The sequence below is a fragment of the Colletotrichum siamense genome (genome assembly GCF_013390195.1).
Source record: "Colletotrichum siamense strain Cg363 chromosome Unknown KSG_Cg363_contig01, whole genome shotgun sequence".
Taxonomy (NCBI): Eukaryota; Fungi; Ascomycota; class Sordariomycetes; order Glomerellales; family Glomerellaceae; genus Colletotrichum; species Colletotrichum siamense.
In genome coordinates, this window is record NW_023501014.1 from 4,768,956 (window position 1) to 4,786,493 (window position 17,538).

General features: G+C 51.8%; 6 protein-coding genes across 6 annotated transcripts; 4 read left to right on the forward strand and 2 right to left on the reverse strand.

Moving 5' to 3' along the window:
* Positions 1-2,084: 2,084 nt before the first annotated feature.
* CGCS363_v001180 (uncharacterized protein) lies at positions 2,085-3,243 on the forward strand (the record flags this gene model as incomplete). Its single annotated transcript, XM_036633029.1, has 2 exons — positions 2,085-2,537; positions 2,593-3,243. The coding sequence occupies 2 exons, from the start codon at positions 2,085-2,087 to the stop codon at positions 3,241-3,243; spliced, it is 1,104 nt and encodes a 367-aa protein (XP_036501650.1).
* Positions 3,244-4,703: 1,460 nt separating this feature from the next.
* glcI (Glucan endo-1,3-beta-glucosidase) lies at positions 4,704-5,867 on the forward strand (the record flags this gene model as incomplete). The annotated part of the gene is made up of 1 exon (XM_036633030.1): positions 4,704-5,867. One exon carries the CDS (start codon positions 4,704-4,706, stop codon positions 5,865-5,867), a length of 1,164 nt encoding a protein of 387 aa, XP_036501651.1.
* A 1,663-nt stretch (positions 5,868-7,530) lies between these two features.
* On the forward strand, positions 7,531-9,711 carry BEA4-5 (Beauvericin cluster-specific repressor BEA4; the record flags this gene model as incomplete). The annotated part of the gene is made up of 2 exons (XM_036633031.1): positions 7,531-7,590; positions 7,750-9,711. 2 exons carry the CDS (start codon positions 7,531-7,533, stop codon positions 9,709-9,711), a joined length of 2,022 nt encoding a protein of 673 aa, XP_036501652.1.
* A 233-nt stretch (positions 9,712-9,944) lies between these two features.
* CYP8 (Peptidyl-prolyl cis-trans isomerase-like 2) lies at positions 9,945-11,654 on the reverse strand (the record flags this gene model as incomplete). The annotated part of the gene is made up of 1 exon (XM_036633032.1): positions 9,945-11,654. The coding sequence occupies one exon, from the start codon at positions 11,652-11,654 to the stop codon at positions 9,945-9,947; it is 1,710 nt and encodes a 569-aa protein (XP_036501653.1).
* A 1,554-nt stretch (positions 11,655-13,208) lies between these two features.
* On the forward strand, positions 13,209-15,191 carry PTM1 (Membrane protein PTM1; the record flags this gene model as incomplete). The annotated part of the gene is made up of 7 exons (XM_036633033.1): positions 13,209-13,280; positions 13,358-13,391; positions 13,474-13,640; positions 13,703-14,025; positions 14,078-14,193; positions 14,245-14,487; positions 14,539-15,191. 7 exons carry the CDS (start codon positions 13,209-13,211, stop codon positions 15,189-15,191), a joined length of 1,608 nt encoding a protein of 535 aa, XP_036501654.1.
* Positions 15,192-15,443: 252 nt separating this feature from the next.
* Positions 15,444-17,144, reverse strand: CGCS363_v001185 (Protein arginine methyltransferase NDUFAF7; the record flags this gene model as incomplete). Its single annotated transcript, XM_036633034.1, has 4 exons — positions 15,444-16,303; positions 16,362-16,566; positions 16,625-16,894; positions 16,950-17,144. The coding sequence occupies 4 exons, from the start codon at positions 17,142-17,144 to the stop codon at positions 15,444-15,446; spliced, it is 1,530 nt and encodes a 509-aa protein (XP_036501655.1).
* Positions 17,145-17,538: the final 394 nt, after the last annotated feature.

Genomic DNA, 17,538 nt, shown 5'->3' on the forward strand with positions numbered 1-17,538 from the left:
TGTCTGCTCAATTGGCTCAACCAGATTAGTTTGCTCCTCGTTTCCTCGTCTTTTCGGATCTTGCGCGCATTCTGCTTGACTTGTTTGGCTTTGCTCAGATACCTTGTGCGACCTACAGATTGCAGTATTTGCTTCCACTGGAATTTCATCGTTTTGACTTTGATTTTAATTGTCTCTGCTCTGGAATGCACCATCGGCATGAGTGGATGGAGAGAGAAGGGATCACAGCAAATATGGGCCTGGAAGCTGGGGCGACGATGTTGTCCTGCACTGTTGATCGGTCGAAATGAGGTGGAGGAGTAGGCTTCTTGAGTACATGTGTATAGATAGTTTCCCAGGAGTCGAGCATTGAAATATCACTTCTCCTCATTGGCAAACCCACGCGCGGGTCATTCTTTGGCTCACCGCTCCGGCTGGTGTTACATTACAATAAGCAGAACCTAATTATTAAGCTTCTCAAAATCATCATCGTCGAGAGGTCCGTCGCTTGGTTGACAAAGGAAGAATTCGATTGTTGAAGGAGTTGCTTACGCTAACTTGTTTTAGGTCACAGACGAGCGTGTCATAACCTCCGTGCTAGAGAATAAGGACCCTGTACCAGCCGAGGTGTCAGTTTTCTTGTGAATCGCACAGTGACATAGACCTGTTCTACCTGTCACAACCCATCAGTGAGCAAGTATTGTGTTCTTCCCACAAACTTCACTCTAGCAGTGGAACACTGCGCAGGGTCTGGCCTGGCCCACTTGATGTCGACTGTTGACGCGAGGTGCCGGCGGGTGATCTCTCAGGAATCGCACACCACGCCGTCGTGGAAGGCCGGAACGTCGAGGCAGCAATTGGATGCGTGATCGAGCTCGGGGGGCTTTCTCGAGCCTCGAGTGACACGAAAGCCACACTTTAACTTGTGGAAGAGACATCGAACGGGAAGACACAACGTGGGGCTTTTACTGGGCAGACTCAGCTTTGCAGCGAAGGTTGGCGTCTTCGTTCCTTGTTCTTTCTTTGTTGGCCCTCAGTAGACTTCTAACGTGGTGGCTTTGGCCTCGACCGTGGAACGCCTTCGGCCCCGAGTCGAACTGCAGAGTACGACGCCCGCTCGAGCCCACCACCACCTCCGCCAGTCCTATCCTTCGTCCAATCCAGCTCATACGTCTTGCAGGGTGAATAATGCGACGAGACGCGACACGACGTAACACCAACTGGTGTGGCTGGACCGCCACCACTCCCTCGGACACACGGACAGGGAAGCTAAAGAGGGACGGTAGACATTTCGGACCATCCCTGATTCCCAACCGGTTTCCAGGCTTCAGCCCGTTATAGTTGCCGTGGTTCTTTGTTCAGTTCGTCCAGCTGAGTACGTTAGAGATCACTTTGGGAATCGCGAGAAGAGCGGTCTGCAACGGTCATTACTGGCCCATGTTTCGTGTCTTTGAACATTGTCAAGCTTGTCCTCCTCCATAGTACCAACCACAGCTCAACGATGCTGGCACACGTTTCCAACGTGTCGAACGGCTCGAACGGCTCGAACGGCTCACTCCTGTCTTTGTTCGCCAACTGGTCTCCCCTTTGACCTCCAACAGCTCCCAAATGTTGACCGTTCACCAGCTGCCGATTCCATGGAGACGGCCATCCTGATTGGCGTAGAATCTAGAGGGAGGGCTGTATTCTGGCTTGTGGAGGAATCCAAGCCATGGAAGCGACGGTGGTACAGCGTTGCCTTCTCCCGATCCTTGTGCGTCCCAATCGTGCTCCTAACAAGTACATAGTCCGTCGATGATCCCCGCTACGTGGTTGTTTACTTCCGTCCGTTCGGTTTTGTGTTGTTCTTGTTTGCTAATCCGCCGTCTTTCGTTACCCCTCTCAGTCGCTTCGCCTGAGCGTCGTCTACCTCCACTCCATTTCATCCCATCACCTCTCTATTTTTGTTTATGCACGCCTGGACTGGTTGCCTGCGTGCTTAGACTTCCTTCAGTTCTGTCAAAAGTTTGGACGACGATTTGTGTACTCCTCTGGCAGTAGTACACGTGAATAAAGACACCCACGCAACCACATACCCCACGACAGCAGTCTGGACAGCAATCACCATGAGGAACATTGCCGAGATATGTGTGGCGATGGCCGGTCTTCTGGCCCCCATCGCCCAGGCTGCCTGCGAATGCGGTTATGCAGCCAACATCACAGGCACAGTCGAGATTTTTACCGACCTGATCGAGACCGACTTCACAAAGATAAAGGATATCAGGAACAACACCGACTGGGTGCGGCAGGACTTCAACAAGACCAACGCGAATGCAAGGGGGCCTCTAGGGGAGAAGTTCGTTCCCACCAACGTCGCCACCTCATACAATGCAGGCTCAGGTTCTTTCGCTTCGACCAAGATGGATGCCGGTCTTCAGCTTCTCGTAGAGAGCGAAACAGTAGATGGACTAGTGCCGGGCGCAGAGATTGACTCGGCTCGGAATGATCTACAATACGGTTCCTTCCGGGCTATGATGAAGGTCCCTGATGTTCCGGGGACTTGTGCTGCTTTCTTCTGGGTAAGATTCCTTGGCTCGCCGATAATTCAAGACATATTGCTGACAGTGAATGCAGTATTATAATGACACCCAAGAGATTGACATGGAATTCCTCACGCGAGAGTTCAATGCGGCAAACAACTCGTATCCTGTCAACATTGTTCTGCAATCGCGCGAGTCCCTGGAGAAGGGCTACGACGCTACAGGAACAGGAAATTTCATCAAGGCAAACCTCGGCTTCAATCCTACTACTGGCTTTCATGAGTACCGCATCGACTATCTTTCCGATGAGGTTATCTTCTACGCCGATAGTGTCATAATTGGAAGCATGAACGGCAGTGCCGTGCCTGTCGAGGGTGGCCACTTGATTCTCCAGCACTGGAGCAATGGAAATCCTCTCTGGTCTGGCGGTCCGCCCAAGAAGGACGCAATTCTTGCAGTGGCTTCTGTCAAGGCCTATTTCAACTCATCCCTTGACTCTCGCAAGGCCGACCACCAGGCTCGTTGCGTCGATCTCTCAGCACCCGACGCCGTCTGCACCATACCCAGCGACCCTTCCTTTTTCTTTACTGCTCAGACGAACATGACCAACAACCAGACCGTGTCAGGACAGCCTAGCCCTGATGGTCACGAGGGCCAGGGGGGTCAGCAAGGTTCTGCCTCGGCAGAGACTCCTTCATGGCCTCTGCTTGTCAGCCTGTTGTTCATTGGTGTCTGGTTCATCTGACCTTTCTTCCTTCTGCTGGCATACCCAGAAGGCTGGCCCTGCACGCGAATTTTGTAAATGGGGCTCCTTGTTTCATGTCCTAAACGATGATCATGATGATTCTTCTTCTTTTGGGGCTTGCAGCGTGGCGAACGGAGTCTACGGCAGGCTAGCCACCAAACGACTATGTGTATATTTACCGTCATGATGATGAAATTTATAAGATACATCTCACCTGGGGTTGAATTGTCAAAAGACCTGTCTGCCCCGCATTGATCTGCGTCGGCATCGAACACCTGCAATAGTTCTGTATCACCGTTGCTGAGGATTGAGCGGACGAGACCGTCACAGCCCGCCATTGGGGCTCGGGGCGTGCCTAGTTGACCACGCCGTCACTTGGCCGATTTCGAAACCTCCCACCAGTCACATTGTCATTTTCCTTTGGGAGAGCTTGAAAAACGCTATCATGATCGCAGTAAGTGTCATGTTCGGTAGTTGGGCGATAACGACAGTCTCATTTCACGCTAAGGCAAACCGCCTGCCGGAACATTGATCTGATGACTCTGACGAGCCAACTTGTTAGCTAGCAACGGACGTGTCTCGAACCTCCGAATCTGCCCATGGCCTGGGACCACCCTCCAATTTTCTCCAACGTGGACTTCATTGCGGGGGATCAGCAGCACATGTATGCGGGCTCCTCACCATCTTCGGTGAGGCACATGAACAGCGGGAGGAACAGACGATCGGCAACTACTGGTCGCTCATCTCCGCGTCAGGCTGCTGCAGTGTTGCAGTCCACCTCCGTGGCCTCGGCTCTTGCTGGGCGGCTGATCCGTCTGGTACCTCTGCGGAAGAATGCGGCCGAGACACTTTTACCCCGGATTTCCCCTGTGCGCAACATCGTCGCGATTATCCCCCTACCGATCCCAAGTGACTTGACGGCCTTCTCTGCCTCTTCCCAACCACCAGGGCCTCAAAGGAGTCATTTGTCTCTGCTCCTGACGAATTGCGCTTCTTTCTCATGCTCCACTACCAGGTCGACGTATTAATGCAGAGCAACCCGGCCATGTGCTGCATGGTAACGGGGCCGTCAGATGGAGCTCCAAAAACCGGGCATGACGTTCCTACCAGTGGACACTAGTCCGCGCATCCATGTCGTCAATTCCGTCATCCCGTGAGGGAGGGAGAGTCCAGCGCATCGCACTTGCGCGTCTGTCTCTCTCGACGTTTGAATAGTCACCAGTTTCTCTTGTTGGATGGGTCAAGCACTCGCACATGGCCATCCCAGTCGGTCAGTTGCTATCGAACCAGCTTTTCCTTGCTGGCGAACGAAGGGATGCGTTGAGCACCTTCATCATAAAAGGATCAACCCAGACCCGCGGCAGGCCTGTATGCTGCTACTGTAAGATATCGGCGCATCAAAGCACAGCCAACAGACCCAAAAATTATCATAGCAGTTCAACTGCTCGACAATAGCAGACATGACGAGATCGACGGTCGACATTGTTCTGCAAAACAACACCGGCTCTTCCAACGCGTATGCCCACCTGACCGGCCTGGATATCAACAAGAACAATGCCGTATTCCTCCTCCAGTCCGATGGGGTTACTGGCTACTATCCCAGCTCGCCATCTGGGATTCTCCAACCGCTGGGTGCCGATTGTGCCATCTCGCTCGGGGCACCGGGGTCGACGCGAAAGCTGACGATCCCCCAGATTGCAGGTGGGAGGATCTGGTTTTGTCGGGACGGCCCGCTCCAATTCTTTTTGAACCCAGGCCCAGCCGTCGTCGAGCCTTCGGCCACCAACCCGTCCGACAAAAGTTACAATTTGGCTTGGGGCTTTGCAGAATTCACATTCAACAGTTTTCAGCTATTCGTCAACATTTCCTATGTCGACTTCGCGAGCATCCCGGTCTCACTCACTCTCGAAAACGACTCGGGCACCGTCACCAACGTACCGGGCCTTCCAAGCAACGGCCTCGATCAGATTTGCGAGAAACTCATTGCTCAGGATGCCACGGATAATGCCGGTTGGAGCAAGCTGATTGTCCGCACGGCTGACAATACGGCCAACTTGAGGGTTTTGAGCCCCAACTCCGGCATTGTCATGCAGCCGACTCTGTTTGACGGCTACTATCAGCCCTACGTCGATAGCGTGTGGCAGAAGTACAGCTCGGCAGACCTCACAGTCAACACTCAGGCTGAATGGGGCGACGTCAAGGGACGCGTGGGCTCCGGCAACCTCATGACTTTTGGCAACGCCGGATCGTTCGCACAGCCGGCCTCGAAAGACATTTTCAGCTGCAGCACAGGGCCGTTTGGCGGGTACCCCAGTAACCAAGCGGAGATGGGGGCCATTGGCGCGCGCATCGCGGCGGCTTTCAACCGGTCGACGCTCCTCATCGATGACCAGCAGCCAGAGGGAGAGCAGGTGGCCAACTACTACAAGGACACCCGGACGAATCACTATTCGCGCATCTGCCACGAGGTCAGCATCGGTGGTCGTGGTTATGCGTTTCCATATGACGATGTTGGTCCGTCCAACGGTGCTGACCAGTCTGGCTCGCTGTTCGACTCCAACCCCAAGGTTCTGACGGTTGGTATTGGCGGCGAAAGTACGTCGCCGGCCAAAGAAGAGCTGTAACGGTTTTGATGAGATCGCTCTCGGGCCTGTATATTTGTTGCCGTGTTCCAGCATATGGTCGAGACGTGAACGATGCTCGGATGTACATATGTTTGAAAGATGAACTTGCTTTTCTAAGATCGATGGTGCGATTGTATGTATAAGTTGAGTAACCCCAACTGGATAGCACCAATATATGCGATTTGCGCGTCGAATTAGCTCTGCCTGGAACACGGTACGACGGGAGCTTTTCGTCACACCTAGAGACAAGACACTAGGATTATCGGAATCCAGCCATCCGAGGATGTTGGATGGTGAATCCGCTCTAGCGATCATGGGCCAAGATGTGATTCGTTCTCTGGTAACATGGCTGGCTGTCAGCTTGTCTCGGCTCAGTCTCTCGAAAGCGGCACACTTCATGGTCAATGACCGAGTGTTGATCCAGTCGTGCTGGCTCTCGACAGCCGTCGTATGCCGGCCATTCACGGCAGGAACCGAAATAGAATGGGCAGAGCAGTGGGTGACATATGGAGGTGTACATCGCTTGGCTAGCTCGGTAAAAGAAACCGTTGAGGGCGGCGGGCTAATGAGCACGCGAGCTAAGTAAGCTAAGCGGCTGCGGTCCAGCTTTCCCGGAATCAATCCTGGCCATGCACGCTTCTGCAGCCATTCCCGCCGGGAACATGCTGCCTAAAGCCACAGCTGTAATGCGGTTTGTTTGGTTTGCTGTCTGCACCCGGTGACCTGTTCGTGATATGCCTTAGGTACTCACTCGCCAATGTGCCCAGCAGGCAGCGCAGATTTGACCGACCATCCACCAGCAAACGAATGAATGCACGGATACTCCGTACGCATGGATAAGCACAATGACACTAGGTGCATCGTCCATCGGCCCGCGGCGCGAAGAAATATGCTCTCTCGTTTGTGATGGCGCGACTGAGATTGATTGCGTAGGCTCCGTTTCTCCGTAATGGAAACAGATACTCGTGCAGTAAATCTGCCAGGCCTCGGCATTGGACCCAAAGCCGTTGGACCAAGACCCTGGCTCTGGCTGCCCGGTTCTAGGCTCACGAAGCCCCCGTCGCCACCGCTGCGTGTCCAGTCTTGCGTCCTCCAAGGGCTCTTCCGGCCCTGCAGATATCGCACCCCCGTCGCTGCGATTTTCTGTCTTTGTTCCGGAACGGCCTGAACGCACCTGCTGATGACAGCTGCGGAGGCGATAACGCACGCAGGCAGGCTCTGATTTTGTCGTTCCATTCTTCAAGGCATGCCACTGACATGCCCCAAACGCCCGATTGAACAACGCATATGTCGTCGACCTCCTGATAGATCCTTCGAAGATACCAAGAAGCACCCCCCTTTTGGCCCGTCATCTTGCATTCTCGACTCGAACTCGACCGTTGAAAGCTGGGCGCTCCTCCACGGAGCATGGTGATCTCCGACCAGCGCTGCCCGCTCTGCATGAATCCCGGTTTCTCTGCACATTTCATCTCCGCCTCGCAGCCCTCGCTTCTCCCCGCCCCGATCTCTTGTCGTAAAAATGGACTAAATCAAAGTCCGACGATGGCACCCCCCGAGACAAATCCATTCCGTTCGGCAGTCTTTGAGTACGGCCAACCTTTGCTGTCTTCTTCGAGACGACCCGCCGCCGATATCAAGCGAGCCATCTGAGTGAGGTTTCAACATGGTGTATTGTGGGAAGCCGTCCAAGGGCTGCTCTAGCTGCCGAGAGCGAAAGATCAGAGTAAGTGTGGGCTTGCAGGCGTGCTTCTCCATAGTTATCACCGCGGCCGAGCATGCCTTTCTGTCAACAGGAGCTCTTTCCGAATGCTGCTAGAAAACGGCACCCTGATAGCGTTGAGCCACGTCGACCTAACATGATGCTAACAATATTCCTCGTTAGTGTGATCAGAAAGAACCCGGCTGTGGCCAATGCGAGAAACGCCAGCAAGAATGCCCTGGCTACCGCAACCTTGTCGATCTTATGTTTCGAGATGAAAGCGCCCATGTCAAAAGAAAGGCAACCAAAACAAGGACCCGGATCTCTGGAAAGCCTCCCACAGCGTCAAACGCTCCAGGCGCCCCCGAGCCCCCGGGACTCAGCGGGAGCGCACCGTCCAGCTCCGGCACCGAGCCCGAAAACCCCGCTCCGTATCCCAGAACGACCACCAGAGCGACCGACGCTCGTCGAAAACCCGCCCTTGCGCTCGCTGTTATAACCCAGCCCGTTCCTGTAAGGAGCAGGCCGCGCCAGGCTCCCTGGCCATCACCACCCGAGCCTGCCTATCCTCCATCAAACGACGACAGCGACGATGAAGATAGCTCATTGCCATCACCAGAAGAAGGCAACTGGCCTACATCACCACCGACGACCTTGTTGTATGCGCTGGCACCCTCGTATCAGGAGCGTGGGACGGCGTTCTTCTTCTCTCGCTACGTTTCGGTTGATGAAAACGCGTGCTACCAGAACTATGATTTCGTCTTCGACATTTGGCGTCCAGCTAGCATACTTCCAAGTCGACAGGTTGATGGCGTCATGGCAAGCATGACTGCCGTGGGTCTGGCCGGCCTAGCTGACCTTACCAAGTGCCATCGAACGATGGATTGGGCACGCAGGAGCTACGGCACTGCTCTCCGTCTGACGAATGACGCATTACGGGATCCATCCGAAGCAGTCAAGGATACAACAATGCTTTCGATTCTCGTCCTCAACACGTATGAGATGCTCACCGGCCGAAGCCCACAGACAGTCCGGGCATGGCAAGAGCACCTAAACGGCGCTTCTGCCTTGGCAAAGATGCGCGGCCTCGCTCAGTTCAGGTCGAGGGCCGGTGTGCGTATGTTCATCATGCTGACGCACATCGCGTTGACCAGCTGTATCCAAAGGAGCTTGCCAATGCCCCCGTCTCTGGTCGAACTTCGGAACCAGCTGGGTATGCTTTCGCCGCCGGGTGACCCGAATTGGCGAATGTCGGGACCCATATACAGAGTCATGCAGCTGCGGCACGACATCAAGCGCGGAAAGCTCATACAAACAGAAGCAATCGTGGACCAGCTGGCTAAGGTCGACAACGAGTTTGTCGACATTATCGCAGACCTCCCAGAATCGTGGCATTACCGATTGGTGAGCCTCTCACAGTCCCACCCAGCAGTCTTCGATGGGTTCCACTGCCATGTGTATCCTGCATTGGGCCTTGCGGCTACATGGAACGGCATTCGATCTCTGCGAATGTTGGTGCACGAGACAATCATTGGAGAGCTCTGTAAAGATCTCGGCGAACAACCAATCCTCTCGTGGCCGTATGATGCAAAGTATCAGCTCGCAAAGTCTGTAGACGCGCTCGAGAAGCTGCGCGATGCCATCTTGGCTAGTGTTCCTCAGCACTTTGGCGTCGTCAACTACAATGACGCGAAGCCGGAAGACCGTGGGTTGCCAGTCACCCTCGTCAGGGCACGAAGGCCACCAGTTCGCGTCGTACCATCGCCGGCAACATCTGCGTCATCCTCCCCAGAGTGCCCATCTGCTGATTCACCTCCCCGTCCTGGATCTTTCAGCGGGCCTACTCTTCACGATCCCATCCAAATGGAAGGAGTGAGCAACAGTGCTGAGCGTTTCATGATACTTGCTTCGGCTAGCAACACTATTGTGTGGCCGTTATATCTGCTAGGGGTCTCGTCTTCCGCTACACACGAAGTAAGGGAATATGTAATCGACCGTCTGCAAGCGATACTCAAAGAGGCGAGTCTTCAACAGGCTGGCGGGGTGGCTCAGATGGTTCGGAATACCCAGGTTTCTATACCCTGGTCCGATTTGCCTTGGGATCAAATGCCGCAACTACCAACATCGCCACGTGTGTTGGTGTAGAGCCTAGCCTCTGAAGGCCTGAAACACGGCGCCCTAGAAATGGTAGCCTAGTCAGGTCTCTCCATTATATATCAATATACACACGACATAGTCAAGACATACAAGAGAGATTGCCGCACCGGTTGGCGAGGTCGACGCAAAGCTTTGGGGTATCTTGTCTATTTTGGTTTTTGGATTCTCGTTTCCTCACGTGACCCTAGATGCTCGGCTCCGCGACAGCCAGTCCTGACATTTCACCAGTTGTCGAAATTGCCGAAACCTCCACTCTTCATCTTCTTTCGTGACGGCTCCTCCCATGTATCAAGATCTTCTGCGTCGATACGTTTTGAGCCACTCTTCTGTGTTTTGAGGTACTTGCCTACAGTAGCACCGCCGTTTGCGGTCTCCACAGTGCCGTCGGCTTTGATTCTCTTCCCTGTCCAAGTAGTCTTGTCATCTTCTGTACCGCCGTTGAGCTCTATAGCCTGCTTGGCCTTCTCCAGCTCTTCGGTGTTGCTTTTCTCCTTCAAAAACTCCTCGAAGGGATCAAGATAGACCACAACCTCCTTCATCACGATCTTGTTCAGCGGCCTGTCAGATCCATCGGTTGGAACGTCCTCCATCTTTGACAGTACGTCAAGGCCACCGACAACCTTACCGAAAACAGTGTGCTTGTTGTCGAGATGCTTCGTTGGCCGATAAATGATGAAAAACTGGCTCGAATTGGTGTTCTTACCCTTGTTCGCCATGCTGATGATTCCTCGAGCATTATGCGTCAAAGGCCCGTCAAACTCGTCCTGGAAGTTCTTGCCCCAGATACTAGTACCGCCCTTTCCAGTCCCAGTAGGATCACCTCCTTGAAGCATGAAGTTCCTGATGTTCCGATGGAAAGCGACGCCTTTGTAATAACCCTTTTGGGCGAGTCTTGTGAAGTTCCATACTGCGCGCGGGGCAAATTCTGGATATAGCTCAACGTTCAAATCGCCCAAATTCGTTTCTATCCGGGCGTAGCCTTTGATCTTGACCCTTTTGGGGTTGAGCATGTATTCCTCGTCGGTCAACAGAGCCCGCTCGCCGCTTGTTTCTGGCGTCAAACCCGTGCTGGTGAAACTGGCGGCTGCTCTGCCAGTTGTGTACACTGCCGCATTGGCTGGTATTTTCTTATCCATGATCATGGACTTGCGTTGCACCGCAGAGCCGGGCTTGACGACCGCAGAAGTACGATTCACATCGAAGCCTTCGTCGCGTTTCTTACGGGCCTCTTCAACAGCTTGCTTAGCACGGAGGACCTTGTCGCCAATACGACCCAAAGCATTGATGTTGACATTGCCCTCCTTCCGCTCCTCCTCCTGTTCCTTGGTCAAAATGGCCTCTTCACCGTCCTTGAGAAACTTGAACTGGCTCAGATCCCTACTCGCAGCATTCTGCGGGTCTTGGAGAGTAATGATGTCGGCTTTGGTAAATTCCTCATCATCCAGAAGATCCCGCCAGTTCTTGGCCTTGACATTCATTCGCTCGACCGTGTCCCAGGCGAAGACGTTTGCATAGTTTCCGTGTCGGATCGCAACGATATGGGTGTTGTCTGTGAAAACCTTGAAGGTCACGGGATCAATCAAGTCGCCTCGACCATCGCTGAAGCCCGGGGTCCGCGAGTCGGTCTCGGCGTTCCTGGCGAAGTTGAGTTTGATGAGGTCTTTCGCATCGAGACGATCGCCGTTGACGGGATTTGTGCCATGCTTGTCTAGCCACGAGCTGATGACTTCAACGTCGAAAATGGTACCATCTTGGGTGCAGACGGGGGTTTTGAAGGGTTGAAGGCTGGCTGCGCAGAAGTTGAATGGCAGCCGTCGGAAGGAGCCTGGACGCGAGCGCGCATTGACGTTGGCGCCAGCACTGGCAGAGTATGCGTCAGATGAGGACCACTCCGAGTGAGTAATGTACAGCTTGTCGGTATTCTTGCCCATCGTAACGGAAAGGCGTCGTGGTAGTCGGGAACTGGGTTTGCGAGGCTGGATAGCGACGTCGTATGGGTGAAATGGCCAGCCCCATAGGTGGAAGTCAGTAAGCTTTTCTTACCTTCCACCTTTTGAGCCCAGCCACATCTAATTTATAGAGGTTTACGCTATACTATGAAAATTCTATTTATATTTTAATAGATACTTATTATATATTATAATACTATTTATAATAACTAAGAAAGCTTTAATCTAAGTTTATAAGAATATTATTAATAACTTTAATAACTTATAAATAACTTATTATATAAAATTATATAAAAAGAAAAATATAATTTTTTTTTCTATTTATTAATTATTTTTAATAAAATTAATTTATTATATTTAAATTTATATTAATTAAAATATTAATTATAAGAATAATTAATAACTAAATAGAAATAAAATATTATTCTATTTAAATAGTAAAAGAAAATAAAAATAAATTTAAATAGTTTATTATTAATATTTTCTCTAATATTATAACTAAAAATAATTATAAAAACTATTATAAATACTTTATTTATATTTTATAAATTACTATATATTTCTTATATTTATAAAATAATAAAATAACTATAAAGTATATCTATTTATAATTTTAGTAAATATATTAATAAATAAAAACTTTATAAAAACTTAATAATAAAGAGTTTAAAAAAGATATTAATAAATTAGAAAAAACTTTATAATATAAAGATTATATAAACGAAATAAGTATAGTAATAGCTATAGTTTTTTTTAACTACTAAAAGTAAGAAGAGAGAAATAAAAAGGGAAATAGAGTAGCTATAAAAGTAGCTTACGTATTAGTAGAGTTTCTAAAAAGTACACTTTAATATATTATGTTACTTTATAGTGAATGAGCTTTTCTTACCTAGTTGCTAAGCTTAGTAGCGGGGATGGCTGCTGCACCCAGTGCATGAAATTTCAGTGGGACCAATTGACGCAAAGATGGGTAGATACCAACCTGAGGTAGGTACTTCGTACGGTGCCTAATTAAGGTACCTACTCACTTGCACTAGCGGCTCTGGAAGCATCTCACTAAGGCTGGGAGGTAGGTGGTCTTCTCCAATGAAACCTTGCAGGGATTGCAGGTCCAGCAGCAAGCGTACGGATACGCAGTACGTAGGCAGGTAGGTACCTCGGAGCTTGGCACGTCCCTGTTCCAAGGTCCTCCCTTCCGTGGTCAGTTTCGCCAAACGGCTGCCAGCCTGGCACTGGCACACTTTGCTGCAGCAAGCCCAGCTTCATATTGTTCCCCGTGCAACGTATCCGACTTGGCCGGACTTGTCAAACTCCACGATCCGCCATCAGCAAGTCGCCTAGGTCCCACGTCGCAAAGCGCTTAGAGAACCGGCATGCTCGATACGACAACTGCTATTCCATATCTGTGGTAGACGCACCAATCGAGTCCGACACAGACCTGCTTCTCCTTCTCTCTACCCACCAAGACTTCTTCTTCCCAGAGCCGCCGACCGGTCGTTTGCCGACACCAAGCCCGCGATTCGAACCAAGGTCACGATGAAGGGCTGGCTTTGGGCCTCTGCCTTGGGCTTGTCCCTATGGACGGCCAACGCCCTTGAGGTCAAGATGGTACGAAACTTGTTCTACCATAGACACCGCTGCCGGCGTGTCGCTTTATAACACGGAGACTAACCCATAGTGCCCAGGACCAAACCGACGAGAACAGACAGAGATGCTCTGGTACGTGCCATTCCAATGCCAAAAGGACTTTCTACCTAATGCATTGTCCATATCAATGGGATGCTGATACGTGTTGCGATAGGCATGTACAGCCGCACTGCTTGGGGCGGTCCCGTCGACCCCTACATCAACGTTATGTTTCTCCCAAAGCAAGCTCCGGCAGATCAAGACCCTACTGTCAGCCTGGTCATCTTCGAATGGAAGGACGAGGACCTGATCGGGGTTCGCGAAAGTCAGGACTCGGAGCATGTGAGGCGCATTCCCAAAACTAGCATATATGTACGAAGGCAACTGATGTTCTCGATGGGTAGAAAATCGGCATCTGCCAGGAGCAGTTTGTTAAGAAGGGTTTCTGTAACGAGACCGATGTCGGCAAATTCATCATCGACCCGGAAGCCACCACGAAATCGAAGAACATGATTGATACGAAGGCGATTCATCTGAAGGAGCCACAGGCCACCAAATACATGATTCGCAAGACCGGCTACTACTGCGTTCTCACCGACCGTTTCACTGCGGATGAGTATACTGCCGTTGTCGAATTTCGCAATGCGTACGGCGAGCTGCCTGCCACGCAAATCCCGAAATTGCCTTTCTACGGCGGAATAACGATTCTCTACGCCTTGGTTGCTGTGTACGGACTCTCCGCGCATTGCTTCAGTTGTTGCAAAGCTAATATTTTGTAGATTCTGGGGTTTCCTATACTACCAGCATCGCCATGACATCCTTCCAGTCCAAAACTACATCACAGCAATCGTGATTTTCTTGGTTGTCGAAATGCTCATGACCTGGGGCTTCTACGGTGAGCCAAATTGTATGTGATACCACGATCATGTCCCTGATAAGTTCTCAGACTACCTGAACCGCAACGGCGCCAACATTGGGTCTAAGGTGCTCCTTGTCATTGTCGCCATCCTCAACGCTGCCCGCAACTCGTTCTCGTTCTTCCTGCTTCTGATTGTGTGCATGGGCTACGGAGTTGTCAAGCCGACTTTGGGCAGGACGATGGTTTACGTGCGCTGGCTTGCGATTGCCCACTTTGTCTTCGGACTTGTGTACGCAATTACTAGTTTGCTGATCACCCCTGACGCAGCTGGTAAGTTTTGATGCCCATTTTGCGAATGCGACATGCTTACTTGGGTAACAGGACCCTTCGTCCTCCTCATCGTTCTTCCGCTTGCTGGCACACTTACTGCTTTCTACGTGTGGACGTTGAACTCCCTCAACTTCACCCTCAAGGACCTGCGTGAGCGCAAGCAGCATGCTAAGGAAGCTATGTACAAGAAACTGTGGTGGTGCATCCTAATCAGCATTTTCGTCATCTTCGGTTTTTTCTTCTTCAACAGCTTCAGCTTTGCTTCTGTCAACGACCCTGATTACGTCCCCTTCCATTGGAAGTCCCGCTGGTTCGTTCTCGATGGCTGGCTCAACCTCGTCTACTTCGCAGATGTTGCCTGGATCGCCTACGTCTGGAGACCGACAGCCAATAACAGGCGCTTCGCCATGAGTGATGAGATCGCTCAGGACGATGATGGAACCTTCACAATGGCGGACATTGGCGCGCCTGACGACTCGGACGATGACGAGGAAGCCCAAATCGGCAAAGAGAGCAACCCGCGATCAGCTGCCACTGCTTCATCAGGTGCACAAGCGAGCAATATGCCCCAGGCGCAGCCGCAAAGACACATTCCACGAGATTCTCTGGACGGAGAGACCATCTTCGCGGTGGGCGAAGATGGCGATAGATTCTCAGACGACTCTGATGAGGAAGACGCTAAACTTGTGGGTCCCAGGAAATAGATGAATTTGAGGTTTGCGCAAGGGGCAAAAATCGGCAATGACATGATTGCAGTGTACAACATGCACTTGGAGGTGGCGTTTGCGTAGTCCACTCGGTTTCATTGTTCGGTAAGAGGCCTATGTGTTTAGAGGTGGGAATCATGATATTTGGTTTCGTTGAAGTATACCAACCTCCCTCGAAGAAGTGAGTTACTAGAGAAATGTGTAAGGAAGCTGTCAGGCGGCTAATGTTGGCCAATTGTACGTGTGACTTCACACATCACCGCCAAAGCCCACCGGCCGTCTTCTTCCTTCATTCTCTGGCAAGATCGCCATGGCCTTATAGACCTTGCCCATGCCCCCTGGGCCGCGATCAGTCAGACGCTTCCAAGCCTTCTCAATATCCTGAGCCTTATCAGCAATACCTTTTGCCCTGGCTTGCCTCATGAGCACCTCCGCCCGCTCCTTGATGCCCATCTGGCCCAAGAATGCACCTTGGTCAACGGGGCCGTGAACCTCCACCCCCTCACTCGAACGTGTCGCCGCCTCAGCAATGGCCGTGAAGTCAACGTCGGCACTCAGATCAACAAGACCAGGGTCTGCAAAGGGGCTTACACGGCGGTGGCGACGGATGCCACGCAATGAGTTGATGGGGACTGTGTCAGCCGTGCCATAGTCCAGAATCAAGGCTGCGCCAGAGGGACGAGCTTTAGGATGCTGCTTGGAACCGCCAATGCGGCTGGCGAAGTCCGCTGCATAGAGGGATGCGTCGGGGCAGATCTCGGCCACAGCATCAGGGATGGACTTGAGACGGCTATATCTTGAGGATGACTCAGGCAGGTATCTTGAATGGCGCGTAGGTCCCGTGGAGAGTGTCATCTGGAAGTCGGGAATCGGATCTCCCTGCTCCGACTTGGGAATGTTCATAGTCTCATGAGTGGCGTCTGGCGGAGTGGGGGACACCAACATCTCTCGCCATTCGACCTTGGGTTTACCCTCTGCGGGAATCGTTGATGATGCGATGCTTGTTGCGGGCTCGCGAGGAGGCGGTTGGACAGTTACAGCCTGGAAGGCGTGTATAGGGAGGGCATCAAAAAATTCGTGGGCCATGAGGAGGGGCATCTTGTCTGGGTCTAACGATCGAATTCAGCTTTCATGAACACACAGAATGAATGATTAATCCGGGCCTACCGCAAGGAATCGACTTGATTGTCTCGGTCCAAACAATAGGCAAGCTTGTATTCTTGCAAACACTGTGATAGCCAACCTTGGACTCAGTCATGGGAGCGTCAGGCCCGCATAGAAGGTTCTTCTGAGCCTCACGCAGCTGAGGACTAGCTTCGACCATGTAAATGGCGTCAATGCTCGAGGCAAACTCTTTGAAGTTTTGCATAGTCTAGAAAGGGCATCAGCTTTCTGCTCAAGGACCACGCAGGTGGCGCAGATTGGCTTACACGAAGCATGTCGTCCATCAGTGTGCCACGTCCAGGGCCAACTTCAACAAGCTCAACACCTCTCTTAGGTTTTCCTTGGCTCAGCCACTCTGCAACAAACCACACACCAACCAATTCGCCGAATATCTGGGAAATCTCAGGTGAGGTAACAAAGTCTCCCTTCAACCCGAACTGGTCTCTGTTCTCCTCGGCCAAGCCGGTGTAGTATCCGTCAATGTCGCCAGTTAAACACATGCGCATGTAGCTTGCAAGAGGGATTGGCCCTGTAATCTGCCCACAACATTGTTAGAGTAGATTTGAGATTATAGTGCCCACGGGCGCATACAGAGATAGCTTCGGCCAGCTGCCTCGCCAGAGGAGTGGACCACTTTCTCTCCTCCGTATCTTCTCTATTTCGCCTGGGAGCAGACACCGAGAACGACCTTGAAGTGTTTACCACCCACGATCCCTGTGTGACGCGGGTTGAGGCGACAGCTCGTAGACCAGCCGTGAGAGCGCGTCGAGGAAAGAATCGTTGCATCGTGCCCGTCGTATCGTAAGAGACCTTCGACACTTCTTCTATATTTTATATGCTGAATTATGTCGAACGTCTGCCGAGAAAGAGACGATATCTTTTTCGGTAGCACATTCACATGTGTGACGCGGCGGCATGTGCTTTTCGTCGCTTTTGGCTCTAGAATCCGCTTTCACACGACAATGGCCGACGGGCAAGTCGGGGCCAGCTTCTGAAGCTTTCATCTTAGCGCGTCCATATTTGCGGGATGTGCGATAAGATAAGAACCCTTGCTGCTCTAGCTTCGTCACCATCTCCTGCAAAAGTCGGAGCAGTTCGCTGCCGACTCACCGCGCGTGATCCCTGCACACAGCCCGAGACTCATGGAACCACCGCGTCTAGTCGTCTTCCGTGCAATACC